Source organism: Nerophis lumbriciformis, linkage group LG24 (assembly GCF_033978685.3).
Source record: "Nerophis lumbriciformis linkage group LG24, RoL_Nlum_v2.1, whole genome shotgun sequence".
Classification (NCBI taxonomy): domain Eukaryota; kingdom Metazoa; phylum Chordata; class Actinopteri; order Syngnathiformes; family Syngnathidae; genus Nerophis; species Nerophis lumbriciformis.
The window spans coordinates 19,410,001-19,431,253 of NC_084571.2; the positions used below are offsets into that span (position 1 = coordinate 19,410,001).

Consider the following 21,253-nt stretch of genomic DNA (forward strand, 5'->3'; position numbering starts at 1 on the left):
GAGATTTGTTATTGACAAAACGGTTGTCTATTCAGCTATTATAGTCCCTGCACCTCAACGCATGGTAAGAGGCAGTGGAAGTTTGAAGTTCCTTGGAGTAGCCCAGTCCATCCAGCTGGATTCGGCTGCAACCTCAGTCAGGGAGAGTGGAAGGGGACTACAGAATTTTGACTGTGATTGCAGTACCATTTCTGGCCACATTCTTACATATGGCTCCTTTAAGTGCTGTAGTTGTTAGTAGTACATGCTATTGTATTGTTTTCATACAATATTTCTTATCGAAAAGTTTGTTTTCTTTTGACGGGGATGTCACATGTTTAAATTGTGTTGTTTTTAGATTTGGCTTCATTTCAATGGGAAACATTGATTTGAGGTACGAGTGTTTTGGGTCACAGAACCAATTAAGCCTTTAAGTTGAGGTACTGCTGTAAGTGAAGCTAAGCTTTTGGAATTGATGTCACTTTCTGGTCCATGGTCACTTCCAGTTAGGGTTGTACGGTATACCGGTACCGCGATACTAATGAATGAATTATATTCAGTACTATACCGCCTCTAAAAAGTACCGGATTCCCCCGACCCTTTTTTTTATAACGGGCATGACGGCGCGTCATCACGTCGTGACATTGCCGATTTTACGGGCAGAGGAGCATATTCGGCAGCGCACACACACGGAGTACTTACAAGCAGACACAGTGTGTAGACAGAAAAGGGAGAATGGACGCATTTGGTGTAAAAAGTCAAGATAAAGGTGAAGTTATAACTCTGAAACACCCTCAGGAAGAGGTGCTTTAAGACATGGCTAGCTAGCTAGTAGCTAACATCCATCCACAGTGTTTTAGCTACTTCTAAATCACTAATCCTGGCCTCCATGGCGACAAATAAAGTACGTTTCTTACAAGTACCATTATCACTGGAGGACATGCAATAGCTAAACATGCTTCAACGCACACCATAGGAGGATACAATAGCTCACCGGCATCACAATGTAAACAAATGCCATGGGTGGATCTACACCTGACTTCCACTGTAATGATACCAAGTACAAGAGCGTATCTAGTTGATACTACTATGATTACATCCATACTTTTTTGCATCAAAACATCTTTTTTTCTTTTTTTAAAGTTCATATTATGTTTATGAAGTCAGTAAATACGTCCCTGGACACATGAGGACTTTGATTATGACTAATGTATGATCCTGTAACTACTTGGTATCGGATCGATACCTAAATGTGTGGTATCATCCAAAACTAATGCAAAGTATCAAAGAAGAGAAGAATAAGTGATTATTACATTTTAACAGAAGTGTAGATAGAACATGTTAAAACAGAAAATAAGCAGATATTAACAGTAAATGATCAAGTAGATTAATAATCTTAATACATTAATAATCATTTTTACAGTTTGTCCCAAATAATGTAGACAAAATAATAGGTAGATAAATGACACAATATGTTACTGCATACGTCAGCAGACTAATTAGGAGTCTTTGTTTGTTTACTTACTACTAATAGACAAGTTGTCTAGTATGTTCATTATTTTATTTAAGGACTAAATTACAATAATAAACATATGTTTCATGTACCCTAACATTTTTTGTTACAATAAAGACAATAATTACATTTTTTGTGGTCCCCTTTATTTTGAAAAGTATGGAAAAGTATTGAAATACATTTTGGTACTGGTACCAAAATACTGGTATGGGGACAACCCTACTTCCAATAATGTTGTAGCTTACGGTTGTTGTTAACTAAGTTAGTTGTGACTTATCACGACAGTACATTGGAGCTGGTTCATGTGTGCCTCGTCTTAAAAGAGCGGGAATGCTGGGTGACTTCACATGTGGTTTATGGACTGCCAGTGGGATATTTGGACTGTGGTACTTTGTGTAGGGTCTGCAGAGGATGTGACACCTGGACTGGACGCCAGAGTGGCGGCTCATCGTTCACATGGCAGCCAGGCCCCCAGCCAACAGCGTCTATTTCACAGCCAATGTACTGATGGTGCTGAAGATGAGAATACGTGATTCAAGCATGTTCACGTACAAGATGCCTACACTAGAGTAAAAACAACAACTTTCCATCTATTCTAAGTCTAGAGCATTCCTGACCTACACATGGACAGAACTGCACCTTGGCTTGCATCCAGCTGCACAGTCTGTTTGCACAAAGATTCTCTCTCTGCTTCCTGGAATCTGTTTGCTTGCAAAAGCCGAGCAGCTGATTTGAGAGGAGAGTCCAGCATGGAGACACTCAGCAGACAACACAAGAGAACATCTGCTTCTCATATCAGCCATGATCACACTCCAGGATCACTCCTTTTGTCATGTCATCATGTTACATGTTATCATGTTACATGTAATCATGTTACATGTCATCATGTTCAGTGTTGGGTTAGTTACTGAAAACCAGTAACTAGTTACAGTTACTAGTTACTTTATTTCAAAAGTAACTCAGTTACTAACTCAGTTACTTAAACCAAAAAGTAATGCGTTACTGTGAAAAGTAACTATTTAGTTACTTATATATATATTTTTTTAAATTTTAAGGCCCCATTTAATGCCCTTTTAGCCTTCATTTTAGTACTGTTATTGCACTGGAGAATAATACAATCTGTTGATCAACTTGACATGCATTTGCATCACTGAACTCTGCTAAGCAATGTGCTCTACATACAACACACAAAGACAAAGATATGTTTTAAAGGGCCAATTTGTTTCAGACCAGAACAAATTGACAAAACTATTTTAAATAGCTGCAACTTAACATACATAAGTAACAAACAGCATAATAACAACATAGCTGTAAAACAAGAAAGGCACACACTACATACATAAAGCCTAACCAGGCGTTTTCTCAAGGAATTCTGAAATAAAATCATGTCTGAAGCCCAGAACACTCTACACATTTCCCCACTTAGTTTAGAGAAAAGGAAATATTAGCCTGGCCCACTAGTATCCCTCTTTAGGTTTGTGAACTTTATAGTCTAAACATTTAGAGTGATGTGATAATCAAACACTCTAAAAGTTTAAAATGAAAGAGTATATAAGAGAATTGACAGAGTGTGTGTACCTTCAGTGTGCAGTGCCTCATTAAAATCCAGCCGCTGTTGGAGGTGGAGGTGAAGTGTGTGTCTCTTTACTAGCTTCGTCGAAGCATGTTGTTTTTGTCGCTGTTTCAGCATATTTGAAACTTACATTCAACTAAAATGTTCTTTTCTTTGTGGTCGATAAAAGAAACGTACTGAAAATATCTCCATTTTAAGAAACTCGGCTTCGGGGTTCGCCATGACGTCTTGATAGTAGACACAGACACGCCCCCTCCCACACACACACACTCACACACACACACACACGTACACACAGACAGCGCGCGGCGCGCCTCTTTTTTGTCGCCTCTTCAGCAGCGCTGCAACACTCAGATCTTCTCAGTTTCTAGCCGATACTACATAAAAAATAACGCAAAATAACGCAGTAACGCATCATGTAGTAACGGCAACGGAGTTACTGAATATAAAAAATAACGCGTTAGATTACTAGTTACCGCCGATAGTAACGGCGTTACAGTAACGCGTTACAAAGTAACGCGTTAGTCCCAACACTGATCATGTTACATGTCATCATGTTACATGTCAGTTAGTTACATGTCATCATGTTACATGTCAGTTAGTTACATGTCATGTTACATGTCATCATGTTACATGTCAGCTAGTTACATGTCATGTTACATGTCATCATGTTACATGTCATGTTACATGTCATCATGTCATCATGTTACATGTCAGTTAGTTACATGCCAGTTAGTTACATGTAATCATGTTACATGTCAGTTAGTTACATGTCATCCTGTTACATATCAGTTAGTTACATGTCATGTTACATGTCATCATGTTACATGTCAGTTAGTTACATGTCATGTTACATGTCATCATGTTACATGTCATGTTACATGTCATCATGTCATCATGTTACATGTCAGTTAGTTACATGTCATCCTGTTACATGTCAGTTAGTTACATGTCAGTTAGTTACATGCCAGTTAGTTACATGTAATCATGTTACATGTCATCCTGTTACATGTCAGTTAGTTACATGTCAGTTAGTTACATGCCAGTTAGTTACATGTAATCATGTTACATGTCATCATGTTACATGTCAGTTAATTACATGTCATTATGTTACATGTCAGTTAGTTACATGTCATCATGTTACATGTCATCATGTTACATGTCAGTTAGTTACATGTCAGTTAGTTACATGTCATCATGTTACATGTCAGTTAGTTACATGTCATCATGTTACATGTCATCATGTTACATGTCAGTTAGTTACATGTCATCATGTTACATGTCAGTTAGTTACATGTCATCATGTTGCATGTCAGTTAATTACATGTCATCATGTTACATGTCATCATGTTACATGTCAGTTAGTTACATGTCATCATGTTACATGTCATCATGTTACATGTCAGTTAGTTACATGTCATCATGTTACATGTCAGTTAGTTACATGTCATCATGTTGCATGTCAGTTAATTACATGTCATCATGTTACATGTCATCATGTTACATGTCATCATGTTACATGTCAGTTAGTTACATGTCAGTTAGTTACATGTCATCATGTTACATGTCAGTTAGTTACATGCCAGTTAGTTACATGTCATCATGTTACATGTCATCATGTTACATGTCAGTTAGTTACATGTCATCATGTTACATGTCAGTTAGTTACATGTCATCATGTTACATGTCATCATGCTACATGTCAGTTAGTTACATGTCAGTTAGTTAAATGCCAGTTAGTTACATGTCATCATGTCACATGTCATCATGTTACATGTCATCATGTTGCCAGAGGTGGGTAGAGTAGCCAGAAATTGTACTCAAGTAAGAGTACTGTTACTTTAGAGATGTATTACTCAAGTAAAAGTAAGGAGTAGTCACCCAAATATTTACTTGAGTAAAAGTAAAAAGTATGTTGTGAAAAAACTACTCAAGTACTGAGTAACTGATGAGTAACATACACACACACACACATATATATATATATATATATATATATATATATATATATATATATATATATATATATATATATATATATATATATATATATATATATATATGTATATATATATATACCGGTATATATATATTGATATATACAGTATATAATTTATATGTATTTATTTAGCTGTTTTTGTTTACATGTTAAAGATGTTTTAATGAATATACATGCATGTTTAACATATAGATTCCTTTCTTTCATGAAGACAAGAATATAAGTTGGTGTATTACCTGATTCTGATGACTTGCATTGATTGGAATCAGACAGTAGTGCTGGTAACGTCCACGTTTTCAAATGGAGGAGAAGAAAAGTTCCTCCTTTCTGTCTAATACCACATGAAAGTGGTGGGTTTTTGGCATCTTATTTGTACAGCTTCCATATTCGTTTTTATACACTTTACAAGAAATATATTGGCGTCAAACTCCTTAGCTTGCTAGCTTGTTTGCGCTGGCTTTCGGAGACTCTTGTTTTGAAAGCGCAGGCGCGATGGAGCGGCACTTTTATTGTGAAGACAGGAACTGTGCAGTCAGTCTTTAGGCTTTTGACGGGATGTACGGTTGAAATAAAAAGTATCTTTTTTCCTTCACACTTTTGATTGATTGATTGGAACTTTTATTATTAGATTGCACAGTACAGTACATATTCCGTACAATTGACCACTAAATGGTAACACCCCAATAAGTTTTTCCACTTGTTTAAGTCAGGTCATGTGACCACCTGGCTCTGTTTGATTGGTCCAACGTCACCAGTGACTACATCTGATTGGTGGAACGAAGTGAAACGTCACCAGTAAGGCAGGCACTTTGAAGGTCTGTCTGACAGACCAAAACAAACAAAGCGTGCATTAACAGATCGATAAAAATTAGTAGCGAGTAGCGAGCTGAATGTAGATAAAAGTAGCGGAGTAAAAGTAGCGTTCCTTCTCTATAAATATACTTAAGTAAAAGTAAAAGTATGTTGCATTAAAACTACTCTTAGAAGTACAATTTATCCCAAAAGTTACTCAAGTAGATGTAACGGAGTAAATGTAGCGCGTTACTACCCACCTCTGCATGTTGCATGTCATACATGTTGCATGTCATCATGTTACATGTCATCATGTTACATGTCAGTTAGTTAAATGCCAGTTAGTTACATGTCATCATGTCACATGTCATCATGTTACATGTCATCATGTTGCATGTCATCATGTTACATGTCATCATGTTACATGTCATCATGTTACATGTCAGTTAGTTACATGTCATCATTTTACATGTCAGTTAGTTACATGCCATCATGTTATATGTCAGTTAGTTACATGTCATCATGTTACATGTCAGTTAGTTACATGTCATCATGTTACATGTCAGTTAGTTTCATGTCATCATGTTACATGTCAGTTAGTTACATGTCATCAAATGACACTTCTGGCTGCACCAGTCAAACCATCCTTGCTTCTGCAACTAGGTAACTCTCTTGTTATTCATTCATCTACACCAGGACTGACCAAACTTTTTCCACAGATGGACGCAAACTGAAAAATGATAGCATGCTGCGGCCATTTTGATATTTGTCATAATCGAAACCAGTACAATATATAGATTTCTTAAACCTTTAGGGCTTCCTTTAAGTTTGGTCCCTGGTACTCTTATACTGTTTTGTTCCACACTTACAATAAATCAACTTCAGCTCTATCTGTTGGTATAAAGATTTAAAAATGTTTATGTTTTTGTCAAAGACAACTATTTTTGATGGTAACGACCCAAAATATAGCTGAGATAGGCTCCAGCGCCCCCCGCGTCCCCGAAGGGAATAAGCGGTAGGAAATGGATGGATGAATGGATGCATTATTTTCTCCCAATTATTTAAGTAGAATATTTGATGTGAATTAATTGGAGCCTAAAATAGGTCTATAATTCATAACCCCATTATTTTTCATGCATTGTTATTTTTTGAGCAATGACAGTTTTTTTTGTTTTGTTTTTAAATCCTACTAAAATTCTTGAGGATCCAAACAGTTAAATTTTTTATTTTTTTTACTTTTCAACACTTAAGTCTGTATATCAGCTCCAGATCTATCAGTCGATTATAAGCTTTTCCTTTTTTTAATGTATTTTTGCTTGTTTGTTTTGTGCTTCTTCTTTTTTTTGCCAAATAACACTTTTAAAGTTTATTTTTACATGGAAAACACACAAAATATGCAATATTTTCCTAAAAAAAATATGTCAAAGTAGAATATTTCATGTCGAAGCAATTGGAACTTTGAATAGTTCAATAATTCACAACAACATTGATTTTGATTCATTATTATTTTTGAGCAATGACAGTTTAAAAAAAATCCTACTTAAATTTTTGAGGATCCAAACAGTTAGTTAAATTTTTTTTTTTTTTTTTTTTTTTTACTTTTCAACACTTCAGCTCCAGATCCATCAGTCGATTATAAGCTTTTATTATTTTTTTCAATGTACTTTTGTTTGTTTGTTTTATGCCTTTTTTGCTAAACAGTTAATAAAACATTTTATTTTACTTTTCAACACTTACATCTGTAGATCAGCTCCAGATCTATCAGTTGTTTATAAGCTTCTTTTTTTTCCTTTCTATTATTTTTGTTTGTTTGCTTGTTTTATGCCTTTTTTTACATGGAAAACACACAAAATATGCAATATTTTCCTCAAATTTGATGTGAAGTAATTGGAACTTTGAATAGTTCAATAATTCACAACAACATTGATTTAGATTAATTGTTATTTTTTGAGCAATGACAGTTAAAAAAAAATCCTACTAAAATTCTTGAGGATCCAAACGGTTACATTTTTTTGTTTGTTTTACTTTTCAACACTTACGTCTCTCCATCAGCTCCAGATCTATCAGTCGATTACAAGATTTTATTCTTTCTTTTAATGTCTTTTTGTTTGTTTGTTTCATGCCTTTTTTTTGCCAAAGAACACATTTTTTACATGGAAAACACACAAAATATTCAATATTTTCCTCAAACAATATGTAAAGGTGGAATATTACATGTGATTTACTGTAATTTGAACTTTGAATAAGTCAATAATTCACAACATTGATTTTGATTCATTGTTTTTTTTGGAGCACTGACAAAAGAAAAATAGTTAAAATAAAAACACAGTTATTGCAGTCAACATTGAAACTTTTTACTGTTACATTAAACCTGTTTGCGCTTTTATTCCACTTTTTTATGTTCTTTATTATTTACATTTTTTTAAATAGTATTTTTAGAAGGTGCGGCGGGACTTAAAAAAATGAGATGCGGGCCGCACTTTGAACCCCCCTGATCTATACACCAGAGGCGAGGGTGGCAATAGTGTCTGAATATACACACTGAAGATATGTCCTGTAAACATGCAGCAGAAGGTAAACAACATGTGCAAAATGCTTAGAGAACAAAGATGTCATGTCTGTATTATCATGTTTTGTTTTAAGTCATGTTTTGTTCTCCGCCACTGTGCGCGCTTTTTGTTTATTCCTTTTTTGATAGTTTAAAATAAATCATGTACCCACCTTCAAGCCTTGACCAGTCCAGTTCATTTGCACCACGGGAGAACAAACCAAGCCAAAGTCCAAGTCATGACAGATGTCGTCAGCAAAAAAGTTTTCCCGCAGATGACATCACGCCGCCGCCTTGTCATGACGTCACCCCACCCACCATCAGAGACCAAGATTTTTTTTTAAATTCTGTTAACTTTGTCTATCAGCCACCACATTTATGCTCCTGCACACTCTCCACACCCTGATGACCCTTGCTACTCTTTTTTTCATGCCGGTTCCATGCCAAGTAAGTTTTTGTTTGTTAAGCCACAGTTAGTGTTTTGTTTAATTGTTCATAGTTTCTGCCAATGTGCAAGTTTTGTGTTTAAAGTCTAGTTTTATTCTCCGCCACTGGGCGCGCTTTTTGTTTATTCCTTTTTTGATAGTTTAAAATAAATCATGTACCCACCTTCAAGCCTTGACCAGTCCAGTTCATTTGCACCACGGGAGAACAAACCAAGCCAAAGTCCAAGTCATGACAAAAGACAGGTTTCAGGATGTCACTTTGCTGTGAGGCGCTTTTGCAATCATGACTGAAAGACTCAAAGTGAGTCGATGTCTTCCTCGAGTCTATTTTGGCTTTACAGTCACCCGTATGGTTCACAACATATCATTACCTCCATGTAAGATGGCATATTTCAATGCCAAGTCTTCATGTTGGACACGGCATTCGAAACCAAATTAAGCGCTGCCTTCACAAAAGATACGAAAAGGATTATGGGAGAGAATATATTTTTATCCCGTGACATATTTCTTTGAGTCTCTCTGAGTGGATGGACACAAAGATAAAAATGAGACAAATTAGAGGCTGATGAGTTGAATGTGCTACTATTGTTCTGACAAATACACCACACTGGCCTTTTTAAAAAAAACTAACAAAGCATTGTGAAGTGAAGTGAATTATATTTATATAGCGCTTTTCTGTAGTGACTTAAAGCGCTTTTACATAGTGAAACCCAATATCTAAGTAACATTTAAACCAGTGTGGGTGGCACTGGGAGCAGGTGGGTAAAGTGTCTTGCCCAAGGACGCAACGGAAGTGACTAGGATGGCGGAAGCGGGAATCGAACCTGGAACCCTCAAGTTGCTGGCACGGCCACTCTACCAACCGAGCTATACCGCCCATTAAATCACCAACTGTGACTTAGGGGGGGTTTACGATTTAGGTAGACTTGACAACCAGGTAGACTTGACAGGTCTGCCTGTCTGGTAAAAATTCCATCTAATATACCAAAACTATTGTCTGGTTGCAAAATAATATGAAAAGTATCTGAATAAAAAGACATAATGAACCTTCTTGAGCATATTAAAGCCAAATGAAACAGGAACAAAACAAAAACAAACAAATATATATATATATATATATATATATATATATATATATATATATATATATATATATATATATATATATATATATATATATTAATTTTACATTTCCCCCCCCTCCTTTTTCCAATTTAATACATTTTTGAAAAAGCCACTAAAGAGCTGTACGCGGGTTGTCGACTTCCAGCATAGGGCATTAAACATAAACAAATACAAATGTTAAACTTTATATTTATATATATATTTTTATATATATATATATATATATATATATATATATATATATATATATATATATATATATACATATATATATATATACTGTGTACAGAGGTTGGGTCTTGGGCGCAGTTGGGTGTTCCAACAGGACAATGACCCCAAACACATGTCAAAAGTGGTCAAGGAATGGCTAAACATACCTGCCAACATTTGAAATCAGAAAAACCTAGTAGCCAGGGTCCAGGGGCCGCAGGCCCTGGTAGGTCCAGGACAAAGTCCTGGTGGGGGGTTCCTTCGCCCCCCGACGCAAAATGATTATTAGCCTTCAGACAGGTTAAAATGTTGCTAAAACCATCACTTTTCTATCAGTCACAGTGACTTTTCAAAACAAAAATATTACAGCAAAAATCATATGGGTTGATTGACATGTTTATTCTGTAAGCTAACTTCAATAGTTTGAAATTATTTTGACAGTTAATGCCAGTTATCCTGTCAACCTTTCACAAGACTTCAATTTGTTAATTGAAAGTATAAACACTTTTTACAGTAAACAAATGGTAAAACAGTACTAAACAATTCCATTAAAAAAAAAATTGGTGTCATTATTACGGTAACTTTCTGTCCAAGCTTGTATAATCTACTGCCTTGTTCAATTGTAAAAAATATTCTGTGCCTAAAATTCACATTTCTATCACAATTATCATACTGTAAACATGGTAAGCAAACTTCATTAAAATTAATAGTCCTGTCAATAGCATGGAATTACAATTCAAATGTAGTTTTTTTGTAAACCTTTCAAAAGAATTCAAAATATGAAAAATTAATGAAAATTAATTTAAGCCATCAGACACTTGAAAAGTGGCACATCACATCTCTAATGTAATCATTTTAATTTTTCAACAGAAATAGCACTGCAAAAATATTAAGGACATACTTCTGTATTTTGGTAGTTATGCTGTCAACATTTAACAAGATTTCTTCAACTTGGACTTGAAAGCATAAATAGTATAAACACTTTTAACAGTATAACAGTACTAAACAATTCCAATAGATAACATTGGTGTCATTACCTTTTTGTTTGCTCAATTATTGCCTCCGTAAATAAAACTTTGGCATTTATCACATCCAAAGAATCTGTTTGGGCGACGAAAAACGTTGAACGTTTTCCACTTGTATCGCTAGCAACGGCATTAGACTTGTGTTTTTTTGTCCCAACGTGGTCTTTTACATCGCTAATTCCTCCGTGTCCGATCGAAACATCTTGTCTGCACAAGGTGCAATTCGCGTAGTTTTCACCCTTTTTGGAACGGATAATTATTCCCGGATAGGCTTTTGAATATTCTTCACGGAATGACTGCAGTTTCCTTTTCGGTTCAAGACTCGTATGCGATTTTTCTCCGGCTGATTCCATGATCGTTCGCTTGTTTGGAAACAATGGCAACTGGTGCCTCGTGCTTGGCAGCGGTGCTATAAATAGCCTCGCGCATGGCATTCGGAATGGCTCAATAGGAAGTTACGGGAAGCACTGGTAGGGCTGGGCGATATGACTAAAAAATGTATCACGATATAAGTGTTTCATATCAGTCGATATCGATAATTATTGATTAAAAAAAAAAAATATTCTAAATAAAGACCAGGAGAAAAAAGGCTGAATTTAAATACTTTTATTTTAAATATAAGTAGGTAGCATGTCCTTCGCTAATTGATCCACCACTGCATCCGTTATTTCTTTATAACGTTTTGAATTTTTGTCATATGGCACTGCTGCCGAGTATCTCTCGATGGTAGTCTGTTGTTGCCGCTTCGGTGCTGTTCCACTTGCACCGGCTGATGTAGATGGTTGTGGTTGTTTGTTACTGCTGTACTCCAGCGGGTGAGAGCGGCTCAGGTGGTAAAATAAGTTTGTCGTGTCCCCAGAATTGGTCGACATATATATACACGTTTGTACATACATATATATGTGTACATATATATACATACATATATGCATACATACATATATATGTGTGTATATACATGTGTGTGTGTGTGTGTGTGTGTGTGTGTGTGTAGAGAGAGGGAGAGAGAGAGAGAGAGAGAGAGAGAGAGAGAGAGAGAGAGAGAGAGAGAGAGAGAGAGAGAGAGAGAGAGAGAGAGAGAGAGAGAGAGAGAGAGAGAGATCTGATATTTCAGTGTGCGACCCTCATTGGACTAAGTTGGGACAACCCTGTCCTAAAGTGTTGTTAGTAAAGTAAACAACCACCTAATGTGTTGTTAATAAAGTAAAAACCACTAATGTGTTGTTAATAAAGTAAACAACCACTAATGTGTTGTTAATAAAGTAAACAACCACCTAAAGTGTTGTAAAGAATGTAAACCACCACCTAAAGTGATGTTAAGAAAGTAAACAACCACTAATGTGTTGTTAAGAAACTAAACAACCACTAATGTGTTGTTAATAAAGTAAACAACCACTAATGTGTTGTTAAGAAAGTAAACAACCACCTAATGTGTTGTTAATAAAGTAAAAAAACACCTAATGTGTTGTTAAAGTAAAAAAACACCTAATGTGTTGTTAAGAAAGTAAACAACCACTAATGTGTTGTTAAGAAAGTAAACAACCACTAATGTGTTGTTAATAAAGTAAACAACCACTAATGTGTTGTTAATAAAGTAAACAACCACCTAATGTGTTGTTAATAAAGTAAACAACCACCTAATGTGTTGTTAATAAAGTAAACAACCACTAATGTCATTCTCCATCATGTGCAGGGTGTTGAAATCAGATGTAAAATGTGTCTCCAGTCCAAGACATCAAGTTACTTATCAAAGCCTCTTGGAAAAGGCCTTTCAGGGAATAATGAGGGAGAAGCACAATGTTTACGAGAGACTCCACATGGTCCTGAAAGCCATTAGACTGTGATGAAGCAGAGCCACTGATGCTGCTTTACGAGGTCTGCTCTCACCACAGCAGCAGCACACTAAGAGAGGAGAGTAACTTCAACAAGCACCTCCTAATATATAGCTACTAGAACTTGGCTTCCACTTAAAGGGAGCAGCTCTTCATGTGGTGATCATATGGAAATGGTAACTACATAAATGGTGTCACCAAGTCCACCATGGTAGTTGTCTCCTTCATGTGGTGATCATATGGAAATGGTAACTACATGACCGGTGTCACCAAGTCCACCATAGTAGTAGTCTCTTTCATGTGGTGATCATATGGAAATGGTAACTACATGAATGGTGTCACCAAGTCCCCCATGGTAGTAGTCTCCTTCATGTGGTGATCATATGGAAATGGTAACTACATGACCGGTGTCACCAAGTCCACCAGGGTACAGGACACGTTTTGCTTGTTCAACATTCACAGGTGTTTTCGTTTGGATTGACAACAGCCAGTGTTGATGCACTAAAAGCCTGGTTTTGTTTTAGCACACCAGCCCCTTCCTGCTCTGTCCCTGATAAGAATACAATGGCAAATGACCTCGGACACTCTCACTGCACTCCATGGCGTGCAGTTTTTAGTGCCAGTCTTGTCAAGAAGTCACGCATTCAATTTCCGGCTGGAATGCATGTTTTAAATTATGTTAGAAGTGTTATTTTGCAGTAAAAAAAAAGTTTATTATTGAACAATTTAATTTTAGTACAAAACATGCATCAAATAAATTAATGTTTGATTGAAAAATGTATAAAAAATCTTTCACATTAGGGTTGAGCAGTAAAACCACATCAATGTGTATCTCAAAAGTCGATAAAACGTTACATTTTTCTTATCTTCTATGTCGGAAAAAAGCGGAAGTATGGAAGCAAGGTTGGTTGCATGAACAAAGGCACTCGCTCTCCGGTAACCTAGCAAAGCAGGAAGTGATCACTGATCAGTGGGAGTGACACGACAACAGCCAATCAGGTAACAGTATCAACTATCAAGTTTGGTTGCACCATCTTGTTGTCTGGCGGTTGATTCTCTGCATGGAGTGAGAAGACAATAAAGAATTTGTGGATAAAAGAGGAAAAGTCACCTGGACAGGTTTTTTGATTTTTTCCAAAGGGACCGTAGTCAGACCAAGGTGGTCTGTAAAGGATGCAAGGTAAGAGCGCTAATAATACACCACCTTAGCCACGCTCACCCTTTAGAGCACAGCTGTTACTTCCTGGCACTAAACCTGCAGAAAATAGTTCTTCTCAGGTTTCTCTATGTTTACATTTTCACTATTTTGTTACACTTTATGAGGTATTTCTTACATATTCCTTATTTTTGCACCTTCATTTTAAGACCTTATTGTTAAGTCTTCAATGTGATTTTACTATTTTGTTGACATTGTTTGAGTGTTTTCCATGTTCCCTTTCTGCCTTGACAGATAATCAGTAAAAAGGTTACATTTGAAATAAAAAGGTTTAAATGTAATATATTTTCCTCCTGGTCCTTATTTTCAATAGGTCATAAAAATATAAATAATTATCAATATCAACTGATAAAAAAAACATTTATATCATGATACAGTTTTTGGCCCTATTTCACATAAATAGTGAAAAAACAAAACAATCCCACCAGCAGAGTGGGTTTTAAGAATAGACTAAGAGGAGAAGTATTGCAGAAAGAGATTATTCTAGATTGTACCTAATGTCATGACTGGTTTTATTGATTATTGACTATTTTATTGATTATGGGACAAGCAGTAGAAAATGGATGGATGGTACTTTTTCGTCACTTATTGTTTGTCTTTGGTACACTAATGTGTATATTTTAGGCCATTGGTTCTTTGTTTTATTTGTGCAAAATTACATATATCTATTTTTATTTTGCTCTTTTTTCTTTGGCATGAACATTTTTATGTAAACTCGAAGTTATTGTTTTTTTTTTGGTTCTTTGTTGTTGCTATTTTTGTATTACAACATTTTATCATTTGATCATGTTGTACTGCATTGTAATCTTTTGTTTTGTGATTGTGTGATGTTTTTTGCCTGGACCCCAGGAAGAATAGTCTCTACTGCGGTGTAGACTAATGGGGATCCTTAATAAACTAATAAAGTAAAAAAAAAAAAAAAATTGTTTTAATACAAGGAAACACAATAAAGCTACAATGACAAAAATCTTGTTCTTACAACAAATATCTATCATCTTACTATTCTTTTAACCTCTGGAAAGTTCAGGAGGAAACCTAATTATATAAAAAAAAGTAAAGTGCCTTGCTGGCACGTGATGGGAAAGAAAAACAGCAAGAAAGAGGAGAAGATTACTCAAAGTCTAGAGATGTCATTGCCAAGTCCCATGTGAAGATAGTGCCACGTCCCCCAGGGAGGACATCCCACATGAAGGTGGTGGCATAAAGAGCAGTGTACATGGCTTGGCTCCTACCTGGAGAAGGTGTTCCTGGCGTAGTGCATGATGCTGTCGAAGTCGTAGACTTCTCCCAAAGAATCCACCTCCCCTGGCTCCATTTTCAAAAAGTTGTACTCCTGACCTGTGGAAGGGCAAAAGGAGAAGGTTTTGTTATGAAAATTCAGCTCCTCCTCACAACTCTGTCCGACGACCACAACTTCCCCGCACGTTCCAATTTGTCAATGCTTAAACGCACACACCAAACCTACATTTGTTTCTTGTGCAGATGAAGCAGGAACAACAATATATCAACTCTTTATTGCTCAATTGCCACCAACTTCCTGGTACTGTCTGCAGCGCTAAGCCTTCTGGGTAATATAGTAAATAAACATTTAGCAACACTTCCTAGTTGACATGTATTTATATTAGGGTTGTCCCGATACCAATAATTTAGTACCGGGTACCAAAATGTATATCGATACTTTTTCAAATAAAGGGAACTAGGAAAAATGTCAATATTGGCGTTATTTTAACAGAAAATCTTACACTACTTTTAAGGCTGCTATCGTAGTCACGGCCACACAGCTGCACTCAGATGAAAAAAACGGTATCGGTACTTTTCAAAGGTGGTGTAGTACCGATTTCAATTTATTAGTACCACGATACTTTATTAGTACCGGTATACCGAACAACCCCAGTATAAATGTTTCTAGAACCTTTATTCATGCAGGGTTAAGGTCATTAAGATCATATTTTCATTTGCAAAGAGGAAGCATTTACATGATGGAGATGTTGAAGCGTGATGATAATAAGTTAAGTTAAGTTAAAGTACCAATGATTGTCACACACACACTAGGTGTGGCGAAATTATTCTCTGCATTTGACTCATCACCCTTGATCACCCCCTGGAAAGTGAGGGGAGCAGTGAGCAGCAGCAGCCCAGGAATCATTTTTGGTGATTTAACCATTTCCAACACTTGATGCTGAGTGGTATGACTCGGCCGGGCTTTGAACTCACAACCTACCCATCTCAGGGCGGACACTCCAACCACTAATCTCTCATTGTCTTTCGTTTACAACAGAAATGATCGCTATGGACAATTTATAAATTTTCAAATTGTTGCAACATAAATGACTGTTTAGATGACTTTTCAAGGAGAATGTCTGCAACTTGTGGACCTTGGGTATTGCTTCTTTCTGTAATTATAAGTATTACTAATATTAGTTATTATTATTTAGAACTAGGGCTGCAGCTATTCATTATTTTAGTAATCAAGTTATCTATCGATCAGTTTGTGCATTTAACCGATACGTCGGATAAAACAATGTATATCCTTAATGCGTATTTCAGAGAAATAAACAACTTTTCTGCTGGCCATAACCTTCAGTATTTTTATGCACATCATCAACATTGAAATTGCACTGTGCATGAATAAATAAATATTATGCAGCCACACACTGCAGTCATGTGCAATCTATTGAGGAAACTATGTCACATATTCAAGGTTCCGAGCACTTTATATCGTCCGGCTTTAATCCATTTTTTATTGGTTACACTCTGAAACAATTAATTGAAGCAACAGAATACAAATCAAAGCTTTTTTCTAATCAAATTAATCGATTAATTGTTGCTGCCCTAATTAAAAGAATAGAGTAATTTGCGAATGTGCTTTTACTGACATCTAGTGTTTAAGTCTGTGCGGTGTAAAATGAGTAAAACATCAAGACAATATTTGTTTTCCACTTTTTGTTGCTTTGCTATTCTAGTTTAGGGTTACAACAGGCATTCAAAACAATACATCAGAAGTTGAAACAAGGCAACTTTTGCTGCGACTTTCCATGAAAGCTTCCGCGATTTCCGACATTTTAGGCGGCGACAATCACCAAAAAAGGAATTCTGCAGGGACTGCATGTTACAAGCAAACTAGCAATCGATAAGTCGATTAACCAACGGCAAATGAAAATTTTGTCTGTAATTATTTCAGCGTTGATAACCGCCATGTGCCGTATTTTTCCGACTATACGGTGCACTTAAAATCCTTTCAGTTTATCTAAAATGGACAGTGCACCTATAGCCTAATGTATCTTTTAGTTCTGGGTGTGCTTACTGACCTTAAATGAATTGTATTTGATACATAGTGTAATGTAAGTGTGACCAGTAGATGGCAGTCACACCTGAGATAAATGTGTGGACTGCAGGCTGAAGCCTGTTCAAAAAAAAATAACAGTAGCAAGTACTCGTAAGCAAGCAACACCAACACTTTGATGTTTCATTGAGAATAGGACATGACACACGGCGCTCAAAAATCTGTGGAAAAAGTTTTAGTACCACTTTACGGCTACTGTAGTCAGACGTACTGTGCTTCAACAAACGGGTATTATTATGGTGTGTGTGTGTGTGTAAGGACCCCAAAATGGCACCTATTAGGAGGCATATTATGTGTCCTTTCGTTTCTAATAGAAAGTAACTTATAGTTTGAACTTGCATCTGTCAGGAGACTCGCTAAGACGCAGTCAAAGTGCATGTAAATAAGACCGCCCACAAAACGTCGCATCCTAGGATTCTTCATTCATTAGTCCAAGCAACGTTTGTAGGTTTTACAATATAACTAAAACTGTTCATACTTACATGTGTGATGTCAGTAGGAGTGTTTTCATGCATATTTGTACATGTAATGTAATGAAGTTAGCGTCATTAGCACTAGCTAATATGCTAACATGTTTACGAGTGTCTGTGTTAGTATTATTAACTTACAATGGCACTTTCACAAATTCCTCAGTTAATTCATCAAAACGTCACCGTGGAGTTATTGAGTCTGTTTAGCTGATTAGAGAGCTAGCGTTCGCAGCTAGTGGGTCCATGACAATGACTTCTGTTTTGTTTGATCAGCCGTTTTACTGCCGTGTTACAGACACCGTTTGGAAACAATTAAGGTATGTAAATAAACATTTACAAAATCTTTATGTGTAAATAACTCATTTTGCAAGGTATATATCTGCGACTTATAGTCCGGTGCAGCTAATATATGGCAAAAAAAAAGTTTTTCCTACAATTTAGTGGGCGCAGCTTATATACGGGTGTACTCTATAGTCCGGAAAATGCCGTCCAATGTTAAAATACAGGCTTATTGCATTTGAAATGGTATACTTGCATTATTATTCTTTATTACCATTACATCAGTGGTTAAAATAATGTTGACAATAATATTGTTTATATTAATAAGTTGTAGGTGAATATAGCATGGACCAGGGGTGCTCATTACATGGATGGCGATCGATGGTGGAGGGTGTGTCAGTCCATCGCCAGCCAGGCATTAAAAAAATTGCTGGGTATTGTAAAATGGTAAATGGGTTATACTTGCACAGCGCGTTTCTACCTTGAAGTTACTCAAAGCGCTTTGACACTATTTCCACATTCACCCATTCACACACACATTCACACACTGATGGCGGGAGCTGCCATGCAAGGCCCTAACCACGACCCATCAGGAGCAAGGGTGAAGTGTCTTGCTCATGGACGCAACGGACGTGACAAAGTTGATAGAAGGTGGGGATTGAACCAGGAACCCTCAGGTTGCTGGCACGGCCACTCTCCCAACCGTGCCACGCCGTCTCCTGTTGGGCTACAAACAGCTCAATTTTTGTTTCATCTGACCACAGAACTTTCCTCCAGAAGGTCTTATCTTTGTCCATGTGATGTCAGATGAAACAAAAATGGAGCTGTTTGGCCACAATACCAAGCAATATGTTTGGAGGAGAAAAGATGAAGCCTTTAATCCCAGGAACACCAATCCTAACGTCAAGCATGGTGGTGGTAGTATTATGCTCTGGGCCTGTTTTGCTGCCAATGAAACTGGTGCTTTACAGAGAGTAAATGGGACAATGAAAAAGGAGGATTACCTCCAAATTCTTCAGGACAACCTAAAATCATCAGCCCGAAGGTTGGGTCTTGGGCGCAGTTGGGTGTTCCAACAGGACAATGACCCCAAACACACGTCAAAAATGGTAAAGGAATGGCTAAATCAGGCTAGAATGAAGGTTTTAGAATGGCCTTCCCAAAGTACTGACTTAAACGTGTGGACAATGCTGAAGAAACAAGTCCATGTCAGAAAACCAACACATTAAACTGAACTGCACACATTTTGTCAAGAGGAGTGGTCAAAAATTCAAGCAGAAGCTACTCATATAGCTAACATGTGACTCATATAGCTAACATGTGACTCATATAGCTAAGATGTGACTCATATAGCTAACATGTGACTCACGTAGCTAACATGGCAGAACAACCAAAGCCGACTCCAACAAAGTCTACCTGGTTGAATGTTGTCTCTGATGATGCTGACGTGTTCGTCTCGATCGGGCCGCGTGTGCTCGTGCCAGAACCCGATCACATGACCCAACTCGTGGACTACGATGCCAAACTTGTCACAGTTCTTGCCAATAGAAATGGCTTGGGGGCCTCCTCCACGCCGGCCCACGTAGGAGCAGCACCTGCCGATCAAAGAACCAGAAAGCAAGTGTTAACAGGACGGGATCATTGTGTCTCGGCTCACTGTTACGGGGAATGAAACAATATTGCAACTGGAAACAATAAAAAAGGAAGCTTCCCGGAAATATCTACAGCTATGTCATTGTAATAACTAGGGTTGTACGGTACTACTATAGTATCGCGGAACTAATGAATCAAAAACGGTACTATACTCTGTTTGAAAGGTACATTGCTGGTTTTGTGAGCAGAGGAGCATGTTGGGCAGTGCACACATACAGAGTACTTACAAGCAGACACAGTGTGTAGACAGAAAAGGGAGAACGGACGCATTTTGGTGTAAAAAGTAAAGATAAAGGTGAAGTTATAACACTGAAACACCCTCAGGAAGAGGTGCTTTAAGACATGGCTAGCTAGCTAGCAGCTAACATCCATCCACAGTGTTTTAGCTACTTGTAAATCACTAATCCTGGTCTCCATGGCGACAAATAAGGTATGTTTTTTTACAAGTATCACTGGAGGACGAGGAATAGCTAAACATGCTTCACTACACACCCTAGGAGGATACAATAGCTCACCGGTGTCACCACAAAAGCTAGCGCACCTGAATGTAAACATACGCCATAAGTGGATCTACACCTGACATCCACTGTAATGATACCAAGTACAAGGGTGTATCTAGTCGATACTACTATGATTACATCGATATTTTTTAATCATCACAAAATCTTTTTGCCTTTTTAAAAAATTCATATTATGTTTATAAAGTCAGTAAATACGTCCCTGGACACATGAGGACTTTGAATATGACCAATGTATGATCCTGCAACTACTTGGTATCGTATCGATACCCAAATGTGTGGTATCATCCAAAACTAATGTAAAGTATCAAAGAAGAGAAGAATAAGTGATTATTACATTTTAACAGAAGTGTAGATAGAAAATGTTAAAACAGCAAATGAGCAGATATTAACAGTAAATGAACAAGCAGATTAATAATCAATATGTACAGTTTGTCCCTCATAATGTAGACAAAATAATAGTTTAATAAATGACACAATATGTTACTGCATACGTCAGCAGACTAATTAGGAGTCTTTGTTTGTTTACTTACTACTAAAAGACAAGTTGTCTAGTATGTTCACTATTTTATTTAAGGACTAAATTACAATAATAAACATATGTTTCATGCACCCTAACATTTAAGACAATAACGACATTTTTTGTGGTCCCCTTTATTTAGAAAAGTATCAAAATACATTTTGGTACCAGTACCAAAATATTGGAATGGGGACAACCTTAGTAACAACATA

General features: G+C 36.8%; 1 protein-coding gene across 3 annotated transcripts in view; it reads right to left on the reverse strand.

Annotated features, from left to right (window-relative positions):
* bmp1a (bone morphogenetic protein 1a) overlaps positions 1–21,253 on the reverse strand; it is a 148,906-nt gene that overhangs the window by 51,923 nt on the left and 75,730 nt on the right. For all 3 annotated transcript variants that reach the window (XR_009817510.1, XM_061981771.1, XM_061981772.1), the window contains exons 5-6: positions 19,767–19,945; positions 15,491–15,596 (exon numbers count right to left, since the gene is read on the reverse strand). Coding sequence is in view for 2 of the 3 variants with exons in the window: in XM_061981771.1 (XP_061837755.1) it covers positions 15,491–15,596; positions 19,767–19,945 (285 nt within the window). In the remaining variant the exon portion in view is untranslated. The remainder of the gene's footprint in view (positions 1–15,490; positions 15,597–19,766; positions 19,946–21,253) is intronic.